General features: G+C 42.6%; 1 protein-coding gene across 1 annotated transcript; it reads left to right on the top strand.

The window, feature by feature from the left end:
- The first annotated feature begins 341 nt into the window (after positions 1–341).
- On the top strand, positions 342–15,076 carry LOC116506792 (vomeronasal type-2 receptor 26-like). Its single transcript, XM_032214711.1, has 6 exons — positions 342–463; positions 1,215–1,338; positions 3,213–4,046; positions 9,928–10,146; positions 11,507–11,597; positions 14,172–15,076. The coding sequence occupies exons 1-6, from the start codon at positions 342–344 to the stop codon at positions 15,074–15,076; spliced, it is 2,295 nt and encodes a 764-aa protein (XP_032070602.1).
- The last annotated feature ends 2,604 nt before the right edge of the window (positions 15,077–17,680 follow it).

Below are 17,680 nucleotides of genomic sequence, written 5' to 3'. Positions count from 1 at the left end.
TAGGTTGTTTGGCAAAGAAGTAATTTCTTGCAATCAACAAATCTTAACTGGCCTCAATGTTTTCTCCTGCAACAAGCCAGATAAGAGAAAGCACACTTGATATTAATTTGCCCCAAGGCCACCCAAGTGCCACCATCTGCTTCTTCTGTGCTAAAGCCTGGTGATATTGCATGGGAGGCAGCAGAAGTTCAGCTTCTCAACAAGCATTGATTTTTGGTCGATGGAGGAAGGTGAAAATAATGAAAGGGCTTCCTCTCCTCTTGCTTCTCTTTTGGCTCCTGCCTTCAGCAACTCGCAATGAAATGCAAACTGTATGTGTACCAAGGAACCCTTTGCGAAGTATGAAGGACGACTACAGGCCTGGCGATCTCATTATTGGGGGGAATTTGCTCCTGAAAAAGATGTATGAGGTTGGAGAGTTGAAATTTGACCGTGAGCCATCAAAGACGCCAACTACAAGCAGGTACGTTTCACCTGGGAGGGGATGGTGTTAGAGGATTGCTTGCTTCATTTGAGATTCAGGGACTCCTTTCAGAGATTCTTCTTCTGGTGATGCTTGCAAATTCTGCTGCAGTTCAGCAGCTTTGGTGCTTTTCAAGATAAAGAACCACTTTAATAAAATAGGCTACCATGTTGCAGTTTCATCGGGAAGATGATAAAGTCAGGAAGGGAATATATGTGGTGTGAGTGAAGAAGTTGACTTATAACATTAATCTGGACAGAAAGCCCTGGTGGAAAATTCAAAAGGCTGATTCATTTACAGTGTTTGGTGTACAAAAAAGAGCAAACTGTGTTTTGGAATAATTAATGGTCTTTTGTAATCCTCTTTTGCAACTCTATCTTGTAGCCTCCAGTGGAGTCCTGTGAACCGCAGTGGTTCCTAGAGCTGAGATAGCTTTTCAAAAGGACAAACAAACTGCTAAAGCTTCCTTAGATATTTCTTCCATGGATGAGCCTTGGCTGTTCAGAGCTGCAGATGTGGTACTTTTCAGCCTCTCTCCAGACTGACTATGCTTTCAAGGCAGTGCCATCCACACAACTTCCTTAATCACATTTCCTTGTGCAAAGGCTCACAACAAATGGATTCACCACTTCAAAGTCCAGGAGAACACACACACACACATGAACACACACACACACAAACTCAGGAAAAGCAAACTCCACCAGCATACAAAAGGTTCCCTGTAATATTTTGAAATATTTTCTCTTTATAGCGTTACATTCAAGAATTATCAGCTGTTCTGGGCCTTGGGACTTGCAGTAACAAACATCAACCAGGATTTGGTTCTGCTGCCCAACATTACACTCGGCTTCCATATTTATGACAATATGGAGACTGTTAGGAGAGTTTCCTGGAACAGCCTCTCTCTTCTGTCTACACGAGGCCAGATGGTTCCAAATTACAAATGTGACAATCAGGACCCTCTGCTCTCTGTCATCGGAGAACTCAGCTCCCAACCCTCAAGGCAGATGGCCTCCATCTTCAGCACCTTCAAGGTCCCACAGGTAAGAACAGAACAGAAGCACACACAGAACTCATGCGAGAGTTGCATTTATTTTTATAATTTATGTTTCATGTTATTTTATGCTGCCATCAGAAAGTGATAACGTATTTCTGAAATGATTTTCTGGATGAATTCTTACCTAATTGTAACCACGCTTCACTGTGGTTTATTGTGTGAATCTGGTTGATGGTTGTTCTCTTAGCTCTCACATGCAGAGTCAGGCAAACTATGCCAGTTGTGGCTCTTCATAATAGAATAATAACAACAGAATAACAGAGTTGGAAGGGATCTTTCAGGTCTTCCTGCTCAGGCAGAAAACACTGTATAATTTCAAATAAATGGTTGTCCACTGTCTTCTTGAAAAGGTCAGTGATGGAGCACCTGCAACTTCTAGGTGCAAGTTCTCCCATTGGTTAATTGCTCTAACCATTTGGAAATTTCTCTTTAGTTCTAGGTTGCTTCTCTCCTTGGTTAGTTTCCATCCACTGTCTCTCATCTTCCCTTTAGGTGTTTTGGAAACTAGTTTGACTCTATTTTGTATGTAGGAGGCCCGCAAATACTGGAAGACTGCTATCATGTCTCTCCTAGTTCTTCTTTTCATTAGACTAGATATAGCCAGTTCCTGCAACCATTCACCGTATGTTTTAGACTCCCGTATACCAATCATTCTGGTTGCTCTTTCTGCACTCTTTCTAAAGTATCAACATATTTTTTATAGTGTGGTGACCAAAACTGGATGCAGGATTCCAAGTGTGATCTTACTAATGCATTGCAAAGTGTACTAACGCTTAACATGATCTTGATTCTAACCCTCTATTAATGGATCAGTGAGGACTCAATCCAGTGGTGGGTTTCAATTTTTTTTAGAACCTATTCTGTAAGTGTGGCTTGTTTTGTGGGAGTGAATCAGTGGTCATGTGACCGTGTGGGAGTGGTTTGGTGGTCGTGTGACCAGGTGGGCATCGCCAAGTTGGAAAATGTGGTGAAACTCACTTAACAACACTCTTGCTTAGCAACCAAAATGTTGGGCTCAATTGTGATCATAAGTTCTTTCTTTCTTTCTTTCTTTCTTTCTTTCTTTCTTTCTTTCTTTCTTCCTTCCTTCCTTCCTTCCTTCCTTCCTTCCTTCCTTCCTTCCTTCTTGTGTCTCTCTCCCCCACTTATTTTCTTTCTTTCTTTCTCTTCCTTCCTTCCTTCTTTCTTATCTTTCTCTCCAAATTTCTTTATCTTTCTTGTTCTTTCTTTCTCTTCTGTTTCATACACACACACATGCACCATTTCCCTCATGTCTGCCACTGACAGCTCTCAAAGAGAAGGAAGGACTCCTGCCTTGGGAAGGGATTGGACTAGATTACCTCGGGTTCTAAAAGGTATGGTAAATTTGACAAACCCCTTCTGGCATACCGGTGTGAACCAGGAGCAACCCACCCCTGACTCAATCACTGAAGGTGTCTAAAGGTTGAATCATGGCATCTGGACCAAACTTTGTTATTCTGAGATGTTTCATTGCTCATCCAAGTAACTTCATCAGTCAGAGCAAAATTAGTTAGGCAGTCAGAGAATCACTGGGACGTATCGACTCTTGGCAAACCAACTTCAGAGGTTTCTCCACAAAATGCCTTGCATTATGTCAATAAAGATTCAGCGTAAAATATGACCTTGTCATGAAAAAATTCACTTGTAAAACAAGACTCTCTCTTTCTGCAGCTTGGGTTTGACTTCCTCAAGTTCACTCAGGCAGACAGAATTGCTTTTCCTTCCTTTTTCCGGATCAATCCTGATGAATTTCCTCAGTATGAGGGTTTAGTCCAGCTGCTCCTGCACTTCCAGTGGAACTGGGTCGGCCTTGTAGCCCCTCAAATTGACGATGGAGAACGTTTCACCTCAACTCTGATGCCGATGCTGAAGGAGGAGGAGATCTGCCTGGCCTTCACCCAGCTGTTCAAAAATGAACATGCTTTAAGTGCAGCAAGGAAATTGATTATTTCCATTGCAACTTGGTTGAAAGCTGAAGTGATTATTTTGCTTGGAGAACCCAAATCTATTAAAACTATATATACCTCTCTGGAGTATTTTGGAAGACGCTCTAGGATTCCATTTAGAACTGTTTGGGTCCTGACTTCCCATTGGGAAATCAGTGCATCTCCTAAGGCTTTGAAACTTCTAAAGCCCTTCCATGGAGCTTTGCATTTCAAGGACCACAGCCACGATGTCCCAGAATTCAGGGAATTGCTCCTGTCTTCAGACCCCTTGAACCCCCAAGGAGACGTCTTTCTCCCTATATGGTGGGAAAGGCTCTTTCTCTGCAAGTTCCACAGACCAGGAGTGATCCTTGCAAAGGGAGAAAGAGAATGTACTGGAAAGGAGAGTTTGCAGAGTCTGCCTTCTTATATGTTTGAAGCAAGCATGACAGGTGAAAGTCACAATATCTACACTGCCGTTTATGCTGTGGCACACGCCCTGCACGACATGCAACGATCAGGAGGGAGAGCAGCCATGATGAGGCTTGGAAAGAGGATCTCCCATATACAGTCATGGCAGGTAATTCTGGGACTTTCTACCCAGATTTCTTTGTTTGTTTATTAGTCATTTTTCAACAACATTTCATTTTTTTTATATTCTTTATGCATATCAATGCGTGAATGGTGTGGTAACTGGGTAACATACATTTCAGTCCACATAAACATAGTCTTATTATTCCTAAATATTGCATTTCATTTCCATTGTTTCATATTATTTATAGATGTCCTTTATGATCATGCTTCCTTTCTGAACCATCTTTCTGTCCTTTTGTATATCTTAACATATTAAAATATAATTCTTATTTTCCCCCACTATTTTATATTCCTATTTTAACTTTTCCCCCTTTCATATCGCTATAATATTAAAAGACATGTTTCCCACTTATTTTATTATTCCTATTTCTATAGTTAAATCAAAGTTCCATCCTTCATTCTTCCATTTTTCAATATCTCCTTATACAGTATTTGTATCAATCACTATCATTTATACATTTATGGGTATTTCTATTCATATTCTTTCCATTTCTTCAATCCATATAATTCTACTGTTAATACACGTGTGTGTGTGTGTGTGTGTGTGTGTGTGTGTGTATATATATATATATATATATATATGTGTGTGTGTGTGTGTGTGTGTGTTAGTGTGTGTGTGTGTGTGTGTGTGTGTGTGTGTGTGTGTGTTATATTTGTGCTGATAAATAAATAAAGGGAGACTAGTGTGTGTGTGTGTAAAAAAGGAGGGAAATAATGTAAAAGACCTAAAACGGGAATGGGAGAAGCAGGAAGAGAACTGGGGAAAAGAGATAGGAGGTGAAATGGATAGTTCTGGAATTTGACAGTGGGAAAAGGGTAGAGTTGGGAAGAAAAGTTAGATTGTATAGTCAAATAGAGGAAATAAAAGACCTAAGAGACAAATTTGGGAGGAAAATAAAAAGAAAATAAGATTAAAGGTTCGGATGCGGGGAAGAGATGAAGGATAAGGGAAAATAGAGTAAAAGAACATTTTCATAAATATATTTCAATAATGTGTATTAATATCATAACTATACTGGTTGGAGTATTGTTTTAGCAGTGTGATAGATGTCAGGATAATATTGTAATATAAACAGATATGAAGAATGGGAAACATAGATTTTGAATGACTGTATTACTAAATATGTATAAAATATGAATAACAGTGGAAGGTTAGAATTTAACAGAGGGCCATTAGGGATATATATAACACATCTGCCTAAGATGTAATACACCACAGGTTCGAATCCCAATAAGGGTATGGCTAGCTGATGAGAACTAAATAGCTTGAAATAGATCTATTTATTTAGGTTAGCCACACCTATTCAAATTACTTTATATGCAGGTTTATTTTTAGACATTCTCATGGATGTTTAAATATTTCCATGCCACCATCGCACTATATTTGAAAATAAACTAAATAAGCAATTATTAAATCACAATAAAAGAAGTAAGATTTGATTTTTAAAAAGGGAAGGGCCACCGTACAAATTGTCGATAAGTTCCAGAATGGAAAGTTCTTCTTACAAAGTCTTCAGTGGTTGCTTGAGTTTCAGGGGCTGAAGCATCATTCCAGGGAGGAGGAAGATGACGAAATGGGTTCCTTAGTGCCTGATGTTGTTTCAACAGGTCAGTAAAACATTCTCCTGGCCACTTTTGCAGAACCACCAAAGTTTCTTTCAGAATGTAGCCTGAATCCCATCTCTAACCAAGACCTTTTTCATTTTAACTTGCTTTATTTATTTTTGTAAGTTTTATTTCAATTTTTCTTTTTCCCCATCATACATACTTTATGGACAGAGTGTTGACTGGGTTACATTTTATACATCCCATTTATAATCATAATTTCAGTATATTCTCATCTCCCCACTTTCAACAATATTCATCTCTTTTCTCTTTTCCCATTAATTCCTTTAAGCTTAAATATCATTACAAAACACCTAATCTTTACAAATTAATCATTTTAACCATAGTTTACTATACTAGTAAACTTAGTATAGTATGGTAAACTTGCTTTATTTTTAATGGTTTAGCATCCATTAAAGCATCCATAGGGAGAATTTGAAGAGGATTTATGTACGTGACACTGTAGGTGCACACATACATCTTACACGCAAACTGTTTAGGGCACGTCTTCTGAGAGGTGGAGATATGTTAGCTCATTTAAATTTCATAAAAGGGGTTTTCCAGGAGCTACATGAAAAAAAAAGAACTAATTTTCTCTGAGCTACATCAAGTTTATATCATACTTTCCTCACTGGATGAGAGTTATGATGTTTTTGTTTCTTCTCTTGAAGTCCTAACCCAAAATGAACTAACATTGACTGACATTACTGCACGACTGTTGGAAGAGTCAAGAAGAAGGATGGAGAGGGAACAACTGAGAGAGAAACCACCACAACATGAGGAGTCACCTTCTACTGCCTATACTGTTCGAAAATGTTTTCCTTGTGGGGCTAAGGGACATATAGCTAGGTTCTGTAAAAAGGCAAAACATCAGAATGCCGGAAGAGCTAGCAAAAATGCTAATGTCAACTTAGCTATGTCTACTTTGGCTATGTCTAGCAATGCACCTGTAAACCATGATTTGTGAGTTGTTGATAGTGGAGCATCACAGTGCATTGCTAGAGATAGAAAAAGGTTTGTAAAAAGGAACAAGTATTTTTGGCAAATGGATGGAAGGTGAGGGCGTCTGGTGCATGTTGTTCATTCCTAAATGAGCAGTTACCAATGTTATATGTACCTAACCTGAAATTCAACTTACTATCAGTTAGGGCTCTTGGCTATGTGGTAACCTTTAGGGGAGATATCTGTATCATTGAAAAGGAGGATAACAGGGTTACTGCTACTTTAAAAAACATTTTGTATGTTATACCGGATGGCCAGATGGCTAACACAGCTTATCATAAGGTTAAACCCCATGATGAATGCATACATTTACTACATAGATGCATGGGGCACATTAATTTCAAGATGCTGCAATAAACTCTTAAGTTGGCAGGAGTAAAATTAAAACCATGCGGAAAATATTTAAACTGCAATGTTTGCAATCAGGAGAAAAGCAAAGTTACTCCAGCAAACAGACTGAATGGTTTTAAAGGAACCTCTGGAAGTTGTTTTTCGCTGATTTAATAGGACATTTAAAACCCAGTTTGGGAGGTGCCTGTTATGTTTTTAGTATCATGGATCATTATTCTAGATATGGTTTCTGTTACTTAATGAAAAACAAAACAGAAACGTTTCAGAATTTCTTTAATTGGCTGAGGTTTGTGGAAAGTAAGATGAAAGCCAAGATTATTACTGTAGTTAGCAATAGCAATAGCAGTTAGACTTATATACCGCTTCATAGGGCTTTCAGCCCTCTCTAAGCGGTTTACAGAGTCAGCATATTGCCCCCAACAACAATCCGGGTCCTCATTTTACCCACCTCGGAAGGATGGAAGGCTGAGTCAACCCTGAGCCGCTGAGATTTGAACAGCCGAACTGCAGAACTGCAGTCAGCTGAAGTAGCCTGCAGTGCTGCATTTAACCACTGCACCACCTCGGTTACTGATAATGGGACGGAGTTTACCAATTATAAATTCCAAACAATGTTAAGAACAGCTGGAATCGAGCACAAATGTTCTGTTCCTTATAGGCCACAACATAACTCATTTGTAGAACAAAGGGGGCAAACATTTCAAGCCATGGGTCGAACTATGATAGCTGATTCAGATTTACCGGAAACACTGGGGGGTGAAGCTATGATGTGTAGTAACCATATTTTAAATAATGTGGTGAATACAACAACCGGTGAATTGCCATTCACTAGGTGGCATGGCAGAAAACCAGATCTGAGTTACCTATATACATTCAGAGCCCCAGCAAGGGTGCATATACCATCACAAGAGAGACTGAAAGGGTAACATAGAGCTGGACAGTTATTTTTTGTAGGATATGAGGCTAACCATAGATCATTAAGGTTTTGGGAGAAGGGCACAGCTAAGGTTCACTGTAGCGCTAGTGCTAAGTTTATAGAACATGTGGGGTGGAATAAATTAGAAACAAACGATAATGTAATTATCGACACCCAAGTAGACCCTAATGATGAGGTAGGAAAACCAGTAATTAAAGAAATTAAGGAAAAAGTACATGACAAACCAGAAGAACAAGAGCAGGTTATACAGGAGAGTCCACTGGTGCGTCCTGAAATACCTAGATGTTCAACTCGTGTAACGAGACCACCTGACAGGTATCAGGCATCTATAGCATGCCAGGCAAATAAGGTTCCTGCAAATTACCAAGAATTAACTCTATATCCAACTGAGGAACAGAAAGCTTGGAAAGATGCAATGGAAAAGGAATTGAAATCATTGCAAAAGTTAGACGTGTATGAAAATGTAAAGTTACCATCAGGCAAACATGCCATTGGTTGTAAATGGATTTTCAAACTTAAAAACAGTGTAGATGGGACTGTAACCCATAAAGCCAGGTTAGTTGCACAAGGGTTTGCTCAGTCAGCAAATGACTATGATGAGGTCTTTGCACCTAGTTTAAAGGCTACAACGTTATGTGCAGCATTAGTGTGGGCAGCTAAGAATGAATATATAGTTAATCATTTAGATGTAGAGACAGCATATCTTCATGCATCGTTGCAACATACTATATATTTACAGAAGCCTGCAGGATTTAAAACTGATAGTAAAACTGATTGCTGGAAGTTAAAAAAGAGTCTGTATGGCTTGAAGCAATCAAGATATGAATGGAATCAATATATGGTTAAAGAGTTAACTAAGATAGGTTTTAAAGCTGGAATGGCTAATCTATGTTTGTTTAAAAAAGAAAGTAATGGTGTGATTTCATTGTTGCTATTGTTCAATGATGACATAGCATTAATCACTAAAACTGAGCAAGAAGCTATGAGGATTATAACACTGTTAGAAAGTGCCGTGAGCTATTGTAAGTTTTGCAACTGCTAGCAAACTGCTAGCATCAGTACTAGACTGATTATATGATACTGGGTTATGTTATTTGGCTTATCCCTTAACTGAAAGACATTGATGACTGACTGTCTTATCCGTGTATGACTTGGGCTGTTTGATGGACACTGATACCTCTATTTCCACAAAAGTAAAAGCCTATTTAAACTGCAGTGTCTCTGTATGCTGGTTTATGTGTTCTCCAACACCACTCTCACAACACTTTGCTGAATGTACTTGCTCTCCCAATGGGGAGCTTACCTAACAGTATAGTAAATTTGCTTTAGTTTTAATAGTTTAGCATCCTGTGTGAGCACAGACCGTTTGTTTAATATAGTATTTGTTGTGCTGCTTAACTTGCTGGGTGAAAGGAGCCTCTGTGAATCTCAGCTCCCACAGAAGGGTCCTTGTGCAAAATGCTTTCAAGAACTCCTCCTGCTGTGACCTTCATCAAGGCTTAACATGGGTTGCTTCTCGGTCATGGAGGGACAAATCCCGTCCGGCTGTTGTTTTGGCCTGACTATGTCATATGTAAGTCAGAGACTCTGCACGGCAGATGACCAGGCACAGATGCTACATTCAGTACTTTTTGAGTATCAGAATAAAAAAGTCTCTTCTTAAAACCTTCAGTAATGGAGCACCCACAACTTATGGAGGAAAGTCATTCCATTGATTAATTGTCAGGAAATTTTTCCTTAGTTCTAGGTTGGTTCTCCCCTTGATTAGTTTCCATCCATTGCTTCTTGTCCTGCCTTTGGGTGCTTTGGAGAATAGATTCACCCAGTCTTCTTTGGGGCAGCCCTGTAGATATTGGAATGCTGCTATCGTGTCACCTCTAGTCTTTGTTTTCATTAAATTATATATGTCCAATTTCTGCAACTGTCCTCATATATACCCCAGTTGTTAAGGATCTATTTTTTTTTCTTTCAGCTTCTTGCCTATTTGAAGAATGTCCGATTTAATGACAGTTTTGGAAATGAAATCACAATATCAGAAAATGGGCTCGGAACAGTTCAGTATGACCTTCTCAACTGGCTTTTCCTCCGCAATCAGTCTTTTGTCCCTGTGAAAATCGGACAAAAAAATCCCAGGCTTCCCTCAGGCCAGGATTTTACCATCAACTCTGGTGCAATCACCTGGGCCAGAAAGGTAGGCTAGAAGGAAATGTTATAAATCCAGAACATGATTCATTCTCTCCTAGCGATGCAGAATATCCTTCTCATTGGAAAAATAAAAAGATGGGTTGAACCAGAAAAATTGACAGCCAAGTGATGAAAGATCTTTTCATGAAATGGATTCAAGTCTGATTTGTGCCATGGCCAAGGAGGGTTGGGATTAGGAAAAAATAGCAATAGCAATAGCACTTATATACTGCTTCGTGGTGCTTTCCAGCCCTCTCTGAGTGGTTTACAGAGTCATCATATGGCCCCCAACAATCTGAGTTCATCTTACTAAACTTGGAAGGATGGAAGGCAGAGTCAACTTAGAGGTGGTCAGGATTGAACTCCTGGCAGTGGAGTGCAGGGTTTCCCTGCAATACTGCATGCTAACAACTGTGGCACCATGGCTCTATCCTAGTTGAAACTCAGTTGAATTCTTTTTAAACCCAGGGTATAATTCGAGAAGGCAACTGTGAGCTCCCTGGATCATTCCTGCTTGGTTGGAACATTATGATTCTTTCTTTTAGAAAAAGCTGCAGCTTGGAGGCAGAGTGTGATCTGCCACTTCCAGCTGACCTTCGCCATCTTCTTCTTCCAGCTCCTGATGATGCAAACACCTAGCCTGCCTAAGTCGCTCATGGTGGTTCACTCAGGAGACCTTGGGAATGAGGACTTGGGTAGCTAGCAGCTATCTTTTGAAGGGCTCATCCTGACATGCATCATCAACAGCAGGAGGCAAAATATGGTGAAGGTCAGCAGAGGTGATGGAGTACTGGATGGTAGCAGGTGAAGAGCAGGGCTGTGGTTGGGCCTATGTTTCATGCTTCTGGGCTGGGATAGCGGAGGCTTCACGCTGTAAGGTTTGGAGCTTCTGGGTGCATTATGGCTCTGGGTCTGCTTGACATGAGGTGGCTGAGGGGCCTCTTGGCAAACTGTGGCAATGGCAGTGCTTTCCCAGATGCATGGCACAAGGCGGCACTTCTTAATTACATTAGAAAGTCCAGCACATGGGAAGAGGAACAGAATAATTTGCCCAGGAGAACAGGAAGGAAGGTCCATTGTGGCATTAGAACAATGAATCAGTGGAACAACTTGCAGCCAGGAGTTGTGGGTGCTCCAACACTGGAAGTTTTTCAGAAGAGATTGGATAACCATTTGTCTGAAGTGTGGTAGGATTTCCTGCCTAAGCAGGGGGTTAGACTAGAAGATCTCCAAGGTTCCTTCTAACTTTGATATTCTCTTATTTTGGAAATTGAATGATGCATGTTCATTGAATGGACCATCTCAAGCATTTCTCTTTTCTGTCTTAGAAGGTGCCCTTTGCCAGGTGTGGCAAGAAGAGGTGCCAGGCAGGAGAGAGAAAAAGTGTTCCAGAAGGCAAGGAGGTTTGCTGCTACCAATGTGCCCCCTGTCCAGAAGGGACCATTTCTAATCAGACAGGTAGAGTATACATCAAATGTAGATCTTCCAGGATCAAGGAATGAACCCAAATATGAAGAGGTTCTTGGCCATGTGTGGTAGGTATAACCTGTTTCCCAACACGGATGAAAATTATTCTGATCCCCTGTCTAATTGCCCATATCTGAGGAATGAAGATAGGCAGAATTGCTCTCCCAATTTCACACAGGGTGAACACTCAAGGCAGACATATTTTAGATTTCTTGGTGTCATTTCCCGTCTTCCTGTCACATACCAGTGGGGAAAAAAACCTCCTGATTACTTTTCTGAATGAATGACACAGAGCGGTGGTTGAGAATTCAAATATTGTTTTAAGGACCTGCCTCAGCTAGTCCCTCAGGAAAGCAAGACTCTTGAATCCATTAAGTGAAATCAAAAGAACTTTTACTGAGAGAAAGTGATTGCACAAAGCACAGCGAGATCTGAAAAATCCTACACAAAGCACACAGCATTCTTTCATTTCCCAAAACCCACCCACCCCTGACCAGTCCAGCCAATGTGATGTCACAAGATTGTGATGGAAACTCTGAGGTGTTAAGGAGATAATGGTTCACTCTTAGGCCATGACAGCCTTGAAATCAGGCTGTAACTTATAATGAGCCACAGTGGCACAGTGGTTAAAGTGCAGTACTGCAGGCTACTTCTGCTATCTGCTGGCTGCCTGCAATTCGACAGTTTGAATCCCACCAGGCTCAAGATTGACTCAGCTTTGCCTCCTTCTGAGGTGGGTAAAATGAGGACTCAAATTGTCAGGGGCACATTAGGCTGACTCTGTAAACCACTTAGAGAGGACTGTAAAAGCACTATGAAGTGGTATATAAGTCTAAGTGGGAAGGAAGGAAGGAAGGAAGGAAGGAAGGAAGGAAGGAAGGAAGGAAGGAAGGAGCCATAGGCTAACTCTATAAACCACTTAGAGAGGACTGTAAAAGCACTGTGAAGTGGTATATAAGTCTAAGTGAGAAGGAAGGAAGGAAGAAAGGAAGGAAGGAGCCATAGGATAACTCTATAAATCACTTAGAGAGGACTGTAAAAGCACTGTGAAGTGGTATATAAGTCTAAGTGGGAAGGAAGGAGGAAAGGAAGGAAGGAAGGAAGGAAGGAAGGAGCCATAGGCTAACTCTATAAACCACTTAGAGAGGACTGTAAAAGCACTGTGAAGCAGTATATAAGCCTAAGTGGGAAGGAAGGAAGGAAGGAAGGAAGGAAGGAAGGAAGGAAGGAAGGAAGGAAGGAGCCATAGGCTAACTCTATGAACCGCTTAGAGAGGACTGTAAAGCACTGTAAAGCAGTATATAACCCTAAGTCCTATTGCTAATTGGCTGGGAGTGAATCTGCTCCATCTCCAAAGGCAGTCCCTGTCAAGCCAGCAACCAAGAAAGAAACCACTTAACTCCATTTCGCAGAATTAAGAGTCCTTTTACTGGTTATGAAAAGATAGCAGCCAAGCAAACCAAGATCTGAGGCAAAAGCGCGTGAAATCATAGTTGTCAATATGTGACCCAACCCCCTCCCCCTGGTAACCCCATCCCTAGTCCAATCTGCAAATCCCTTAGGTGTCATGTGGGTTCCATCTTCAAAAAGCATCACAGTTGGCCTTGGCAGCTCCCATCACTATCTCCAGCATGCGCAGTAGATGGTGAGAACGAAACTCCCTTTACACAATCTCTGCTGTACTTAAAACTTCCCTTCCCAAATACCAGGCCTCCCCTTTCCCATTTCAATGGCATCTGCTCATTCTCCAAAGACAGTCCTCTCCCTAATTCCCAAGCAGTTACAGTCAAAGCAAAAGCATGCGAAAATGCCAGCAAGCTTCCTCTCCCCCTCTTCCAGCAGAAGGGCAGGACACAACGGTGGACCTGACAGTTGTGTTACTTGTCATGTGCTGCTTCTCTCAGGACTATCAGTCTCCCTGGAAACTTTCAGGCCTGTCAGAGAGAGATTAATCTGCCTGTGTTTCCTATTTACTCCCTGCAAACGAAGAATCTGACCGAATGATGGGAGAAACTGATTTCAATTTGAGGAATTGGCTTGGCTCTCCCACCTATTGCAGATCTCTCTCTCTCTCTCCCTCTCCCTCTCCCTCTCTCTCTCCCTCCCCCCCCTCTCTCTCTGTGTCTCTGTGTCTCTCTGTCTCTCTGTCTCTGTCTCTCTCTCTGTGTGTGTGTGTGTTTGTGTGTTGCACATATTTGCATCAACTTATGATCTTATAACACACAAATGACAATGTAATTAAGCAACAAAAAGCCGAATTCCTGACTGGCAGGTCAATCTTCTTCAACAAAAGGTGCCTATCTTTTTCTGACAAAAAGGCCAAAATAACAAGTGTCCAGAGATTGGAGTGGGAGAGATGACAATCTGTGACAAATGCTGCCCAGGCTTATTTTCTACCAGGATGATTTGCCCTTTTCAGGGACCTACGTTGACCAAGGGCCCTTCCACCACTTTCCTTTTGAGTTGGCCCCTATAGATGGGAGTCACACCTGAGAAACTAGGTGGGAGGGATAAAACTCACTGTGGCTGCCCATGAAATACTGAACCAAAGAGTCTTCATTGCAGATGCAGGTCGCTGTGACCCCTGCCCAGAAGACCAATATCCCATCAAGGACAAGGACCAATGCATTGCCAAGAAGATGCACTTCCTCTCCTATCAAGAGACCCTGGGATACACTTTAACTTCTCTGGCTCTCTTCCTTTCTCTGATGACATTAGCCATATTGGCAATTTTCCTTAAGCAACGCGATACGCCGATTGTCAAGGCCAACAACCGAGATCTCTCCTACATCCTCCTGGTCTCCCTCCTACTCTGCTTCCTCTGCTCCTTCCTCTTCATTGGTCGACCTGGGAAGCTCACCTGTCTCTTCCGACAAACCACCTTTGCCATTCTCTTTTCCCTTGCAGTTTCCTCTGTCTTGGCAAAAACTCTCATGGTGGTTCTGGCTTTCATGGCTACCAAACCAGGGAACAAGACAAGGAAGCTCTTAGGAAAACCACTGACCAACTCCATTGTCTTGGTCTGTCCTTTGATACAAGGAATTCTTTGTGTCACCTGGCTGATAACCTCTCCCCCATTTCCCAACTTGGACTTCCACTCCTTGGAAGGAGAGACCATCTTGGAATGTAATGAAGGCTCAACTTCAATGTTTTATACTGTTCTTGCCTACCTGGGTTTCCTGGCTTTTATCAGTTTCACGGTGGCCTTTCTGGCTAGGAAATTGCCTGACAGCTTTAATGAAGCCAAATTCATTTCTTTCAGCATGTTGGTATTTTGCAGTGTTTGGATCAGTTTCCTCCCCACCTACCTGAGCACCAAAGGGAAGTCTATGGTGGCCGTGGAGATCTTCTCCATCTTGGCTTCTGGGGCTGGTCTCTTGGCTTGCATCTTTTTCCCCAAATGCTTCATTATTCTATTGAGACCCCATTTGAATTGTAGGGAAAATATGATAAGGAACAAAAATCTCTAACTGATGCACGCATAGAAGGCATTTAAATTTATCTTTGAGGCACATTTAGTATCCCATGAGTTTTCTAAAACATGCTGACCATGAAACAGGAACATGTCCATTAAATAATGCCTTATCAACTACGATAACTGGTTACAAAAGTGTTGCTTGCTTAAGGTGCACAGATTGAATGAATAAGTAAATGAATAAGTAAACAAAAAAACCTGCTATCAACAGCAATAATGCAGACATGTATTTGTTTCCATAGTTTTCTGACTCTTTGTATAATTTCCTGCTTGTATTCCTTTTCTTAAGATATAGATTAAATTTTAATGAAGCCAAATTCATTAGTTTCAGCATGCTGGTCTTTTGCAGTCCTGGTACCTTCCTCCCCACCTACCTGAGTTTAGTTTAGTTTTTTTTTTTTAGTTTTATTGAACACTTATAGGCCACCCTTTTCCCTGAGGGGACTCAGGGCGGCTTACAATAATGAGGGAGGGGAGTGCAAGACAAGACATAAAAGAAAATGTGAGTAAAAAATTAACAATAAAAGCACAACATTCACTCAGCATTCGGGCGGGGAGAGAGTAGAGTCCTATCCCCAGGCCTGACGGGATAGCCAGATCTTGAGGGCCGTGCGGAAGGCCTGGACGGTGGTGAGGGTGCGAATCTCCACGGGGAGATTGTTCCATAGCGTCGGAGCTGCAACTGAGAAGGCTCTCCTCCGCGTAGTCGCCAGTCGGCACTGACTGGCGGATGGAATTCGGAGGAGGCCTACCCTGTGCGATCTGATGGGACGCAGGGAGGTAATTGGCAGAAGGCGGTCTCTCAAATAGCCAGATCCACTACCATGGAGCGCTTTATGGATGGTAAGTAGGACCTTGAAGTGCACCCGGAGATCAACAGGTAGCCAGCGCAGCTCACGGAGGATCGGTGTTATGTGGGCGAACCATGGTGCGTCCACGATCACTCGCGCGGCCGCATTCTGGACTAGCTGAAGTCGCCGGATGCTCTTCAAGGGCAGCCCCATGTAGAGCACATTGCAGTATTCCAGCCTAGAGATCACAAGGGCTCGAGTGACTGTTGTGAGGGCCTCCTGGTTCAGGTAGGGCCGCAACTGGCGCACCAGGCGAACCTGGGCAAATGCCCCCCTGGTCACAGCTGACAAGTGATGGTCAAAACTCAGCTGTGGGTCCAGGAGGACTCCCAAGTTGCGGACCCTGTCTGAGGGGTATAAATTTTGACCCCCCAGCCTGATTGATGGGACATTAGCCAAATTGTTGGGAGGAAAACACAACAGCACAGCCACTCGGTCTTTTCCGGGTTGAGTACCAGTTTGTTAGCTCTCATCCAGTCTTTAACAGTCTCAAGGCCCCGGTTCATCACATCCACCGCTTCATTGAGTTGGCACGGGGCGGACAGATACAACTGTGTATCGTCCGCGTATTGATGGTATTTTATCCCGTGCCTCCGAATGATCTCGCCCAGCGGTTTCATGTATATGTTGAATAGTAGGGGGGATAAGACCGAACCCTGTGGCACCCCATAAGTTAGGGGCCTCGGGGACGATCTCTGCCCCCCCACCAACACCGACTGCGACATGTCCGAGAGGTAGGAGGAGAACCACTGCAGAACAGTGCCGCCCACCCCCACCTCCCGCAGTCGTCGCAGAAGGATACCATGGTCGATGGTATCGAAAGCCACTGAGAGGTCAAGGAGAACCAGGATGGACGCATGGCCTCCATCTCTGGCTCTCCAGAGATCATCGGTCAATGCGACCAAAGCAGTTTCTGTGCTGTAACCGGGCCTGAAGCCGGACTGGAAGGGGTCAAGATAGTTAGCTTCCTCCAAGGTACGCTGAAGCTGGAAGGCCACCACCTTCTCAACAACCTTCCCCACAAAGGGGAGGTTGGAGACTGGACGGTAGTTATTAAAAACTGCTGGATCCGCCGCCTTAAGCGCGGTGGGGAAGTACCCCTCCCGAAGAGAGGTGGTAACAACCGCCTGGATCCAGCCTCGTGTCACCTCACTGCTGTTGGCAACCAGCCAGGAGGGACACGGGTCCAGTATACAGGTGGAGGCGCTCACAGCTCGCATAGCCTTGTCCACATCCCCGGAGGCAACATCCTGAAACTCAACCCAGAGATGGTCTGCCAAGTCATTCCCTTGTGTCTCGGCTGGATCTGCAGGAGTGGAGTCCAGGTCCAATCACCACTGAGCACCAAAGGGAAGTCAATGGTGGCCGTGGAGATCTTCTCCATCTTGGCCTCTGAGGCTGGTCTCTTGGCTTGCATCTTTCCCCCCAAATGTTACATTATCCTACTGAGGCCCCATCTTGAATTTAGAGAAAATATGATAAGGAATAAACATCTCTAATCCAAGAATAGGAAACATGTATATTTATATTGAGTCATGTTTAATATATGGAGATATTTCTAAAAGATAATGACAGAGAAGGAGGAACATGTTGATTAAATAATACCTTATCAAATGCTAAAACTGGTCACATTATATCTGATGTCAGCAACCATCAACTAGCCTTCCCCCCTCCCCATGTCTTCCCATTGTCCCCACTGAGACCAAGTGCCCTCTGTGGAAATAATGCTTGGAGTTAAATATATGTTT

The sequence above is a fragment of the Thamnophis elegans genome, chromosome 1 (assembly GCF_009769535.1).
Source record: "Thamnophis elegans isolate rThaEle1 chromosome 1, rThaEle1.pri, whole genome shotgun sequence".
Taxonomy (NCBI): Eukaryota; Metazoa; Chordata; class Lepidosauria; order Squamata; family Colubridae; genus Thamnophis; species Thamnophis elegans.
The sequence above is the reverse complement of the archived record's forward strand: the minus strand, read 5'-3'. Positions and strand labels throughout refer to the sequence as shown.

Coding starts and splice junctions, on each gene's coding strand:
- LOC116506792 (XM_032214711.1), top strand. CDS start 342: ATGAAGGACGACTACAGGCCTGGCGATCTCATTATTGGGGGGAATTTG. Junction 1,339..3,212: donor TTTATGACAATATGGAGACT/GTTAGGAGAGTT, acceptor CTCTTTCTGCAG/CTTGGGTTTGACTTCCTCAA. Junction 11,598..14,171: donor GACCATTTCTAATCAGACAG/GTAGAGTATACA, acceptor TCTTCATTGCAG/ATGCAGGTCGCTGTGACCCC.